Here is a 3,716-nt window from a genome sequence, read left to right on the forward strand (position 1 = left end):
ATGATGTCTACCCAAAGGAACACCTATAGTGGCTCCAGAACTTTCAGCACATTGGATCAAGTTGCTTAAATATTCAGCACATAGAATGAAAAGGTAAGAAGATAGAGGGTCTCCTTGCCTAATTTCTCTTGAAGGTATAAAAGGGCTTTGTGGGATGCCATTTAAGAGTACTAAATAAAAACAGTAGAGACACACCTTAGAATCATCTTAATCCATTTACAGTCAAACCCCATCTTTACCATAACAGCTTTGAGAAAGGGCCATTCAATCCTATCATATGCCTTAGTCATATCAAGCTTTAGGGCCATAAAATCCTCTCTTCCTTTTAATTGCGTTTGCATGGATTGCATGGCTCCAAAAGCCACCACAACATTATCTGTAATCAGCCTATTGGGAACAAATGCACTCTGAGTGGTTGAAATTAGTTGAGTAAGAACAATTTTAATCTATTGGCCAAGACTTTTGCTAAGATCTAATAGATGACATTACATAGACTTATGGGCCTCAATTCAGTTACTCTTGAAGGATCTTTCACTATAGGAATAAGAGCAATATGTGTTGCATTGAATTCTTGTGGCCATTCAGCTGACAGGAAAGCATCTTTGACTGCTGCACATATGTCTGCTCCAACCAGCTTCCAGTGGTTTTGATAAAAGATAGCTGGGAAACCATTAGGCCCAGGTGACCCCAATGCATTGATATGAAAATAGCTCGCTCAACCTTCTCATTAGAAATCCCTTGGATTAGAACAACATTCATTTCAGAGGTAACAACAGGCTGCGTATTCTGAAGGCACACTTGTATATTGGCAGGATTAGTAGAAGTAAAGAGATGCTGGAAGAAAGATTGAAATAAGGAGCTCACCTCTTCTAGGTTATCAACCACACGCCCATCATCATCTATGATTTTCTTAATTGCATTGACCTTCCTTCTTTGAGAAGCATAGGTATGAAAAAACTTGGTGTTTCTGTCACCCTCTTTTAACCATTGTTGTTTTGCCTATTGTTTCCATCTCAAGTCCTCTTCCAATAATGAGTCAATTTCCCTCTTAAGAGCAAAAAGATCAGAGTTTCTGTCCCCCCTGATTAACACTTTGCAAGTGCTTAATTTGATTTCTCTTCTCATTGATCACTTGGTTATGGTTCTGAATATGATCCTTACTCCATGCAGAAAGCTCCTCTCAACATCTTTGGAGCCCTTGAGTAGATTCTCTGATCCTTGTATGCAGGAGAAGAGTATTCCCCCATGCCCTTTTAACAACATCCTCACAACCATCCCTTGTAAACCAGTTCGCCTCATATCTAAAAGTTCTCGAGCCACATCCTCTTAAAGAAGCATCACTGTTCATAGAGAGAAAAATTGGGGCATGATCAGAACTTTGAGCAGCTAGAGTCATCACAAAGCAATCTGGGAAGCCATCAAACCAACACTGATTGCCCAATGTCCTGTCCAGTTTTTCTTTAGTAAAGGCATTCCCCTCCCTTCTATTGCTTCATGTGAAGAAATCTCCCTGGACAATCCTCCATGGCAGTTCTAAAAGCTTCCATCATTCTAAAAGGTCTCTCAACAGCACCATATTTTTCATAGCTATGCAAGACTTCATTAAAATCTCCTATGCAAAGCCATGCCAAATTGTCATTAGGTTTGATGGCTCTAAGAAGATCCGAACTTGTTGCCCTCCTAGTAGCTTCAGGAAACCCATAGAAACATGTCAGTCACTAATTCCACATCCACTTGGTCCTTCCATAAGAAACAAATACCACCACTTAACCCCCTATTATCAATTACAAAACTACGTTGAAAACCAAGTCTATTACGAACAATCTCCACCTCTTGTCTATTACACTTTGTTTCCATAAGAAAAACAAAGTTTGGGCACTTAGAACGCACCAAATGGTGCAACTCCCGAACTATTCAAGGGTTCCCAAGCCCTCGACAGTTCCAACTTAGGCAATTCATAAAGGGTGGTGGGGCTGCTAAGCAGCCTCCACAAATTCAGCATCACAGGTCTCCACACTTCGTTTTTGTTTTTTTTTATCACTTTGGGGAATATCAGTAATGAAAGTATTAGATCTTAGAGCCCTTGTTGTCTCACCACTCAATTCCAAAATAGGATCAGAATGAGCAGGCTTACCTGGCCCCTCACGTGCCTTTCTTTTCCAGGTGGACTTTTTTTTATGACTAAAGGTTGTTGGGATTGAAATGTGAAACTGGTAGGGTCAGCTTCAGAAAGGAGTCCTGTTGTAGCCGTTTCCATGAGCATGGGATCAACAATAACTGATGGTTCATTCTGTAGATTCTCACCCAAGGAAAAGGCCTTAATTGTATCTAGACTGGACAGTAAGTCAGAGTTGTTGTTTTTAGAAACTGTTACACTCCTAACATCTGAGTCCAGCAGTTGACTAGCCTCTTTATGGCTAATTAAGGGTGATTGATGCAGATAAAGGGAGTTATGTTCCTCATTGGCTAACGGTTCCTGAATAGATGCCCCCATATTTGATTCCTCGAAGGACTTCCCTTTTGAATTCAGGCCACCTTCCGCCGCCATTGATTGATCAGAACCACCATTGCCACCATACTTCCTGGATTCAGACAGCCTGGTTTTTGATGGAGTGGCTTTTAGCCAGGGTCCAAATTGAATCGCCTCACCAATATCTTTATGCATTAAGGGACAAATTTTACCTTTGTGCTTCAAAACTCTTGAAACAAAATTTTTGTAATCTTTCGTATTTGAAAGCTATCTATGTCCTCTGGTCACCACCTTGCACCCATCTACCACTCACCAAGGCTTTTGTGAGATTCACCTCAGCTTTCACACGAAGGCTCCTTCCCCAACCCGTCCCATCTTCTTTCACTTCGACAGAGAGCACATTGCCAATTGTAGATGCAACAAGCTTCCCATACTCCCGGTTCATACCTGCTAAAGGCATGTTATGGAGTTGCACCCAGAACGACTCATGAGTAAAGGAGATGGCATTATGAGGGAGGTTGCCATCTACTTCTTGCGGAGCAACCAGAAAATGATCAAAAGTCCACGGACGACCTTTTAAGACTTTCTCCTTATCTACCAAGATTTGGAACTCAATGAGAAAGGAGTTGTCACCAGTCACCAGGAACTCCACCCATCCTTCCAACCTCCATACCAATGCCATAGTTGTTTTGAAAGCTTCAATGTTGATCAGCTTATCAGATGTAACTAGAGACATGAGGCAGTGTTTCCCCTTCAAATCTGCCTCTTGCAGGGATTGATCAGAGAGAAGAACCACCTGTTCCTCTTCCTCTGTGAGTTTGAGACCTTCCCATAACATAGTCAACCTCTCCTTAGCCATGCATGCAAAGCAAAAAACAAAACTCCATAGATAGAATCTGAGAGACAAGAATCTCTGGCAAACCATAGAGAAAGCCTTACTCCCACGAGAGAAAAGGACCAAGAATCAACAAGCAAGATTTTAAAAATGAATGATAAAAATATATTACTAAAATAGTAAATACATTATAATTTATACATCATAGATTCATACATACTCTATTATTTATACTTAATTAAAGAATTAAATAATTATTTTTAAGATACCTAAGTTGCAAAATAGCATTAGTAATATATACTATCAATTAATAATATATGATATATTGTTGTAAAACTAAAGAGATATAATAAAATATACAAGATAAAATTGGTTCCTCAGGAGCTCAATATTATTCACTGCTAATTTTTA

The 3,716-nt window shown here is 39.8% G+C and overlaps 1 protein-coding gene across 1 annotated transcript; it reads right to left on the reverse strand.

Moving 5' to 3' along the window:
- Window positions 1–2,741: 2,741 nt before the first annotated feature.
- Window positions 2,742–3,329, reverse strand: LOC109020925. The gene has a single exon (XM_019003457.1). It carries the CDS (start codon window positions 3,327–3,329, stop codon window positions 2,742–2,744), a length of 588 nt encoding a protein of 195 aa, XP_018859002.1.
- Between the last annotated feature and the right edge of the window lie 387 nt (window positions 3,330–3,716).

The sequence above is a fragment of the Juglans regia genome, chromosome 12 (genome assembly GCF_001411555.2).
Source record: "Juglans regia cultivar Chandler chromosome 12, Walnut 2.0, whole genome shotgun sequence".
Lineage (NCBI taxonomy): Eukaryota > Viridiplantae > Streptophyta > Magnoliopsida > Fagales > Juglandaceae > Juglans > Juglans regia.

Bases quoted from the DNA above. Each gene is read 5' to 3' on its own strand.
- LOC109020925 (XM_019003457.1), bottom strand. From the start codon at position 3,329: ATGGCTAAGGAGAGGTTGACTATGTTATGGGAAGGTCTCAAACTCACA.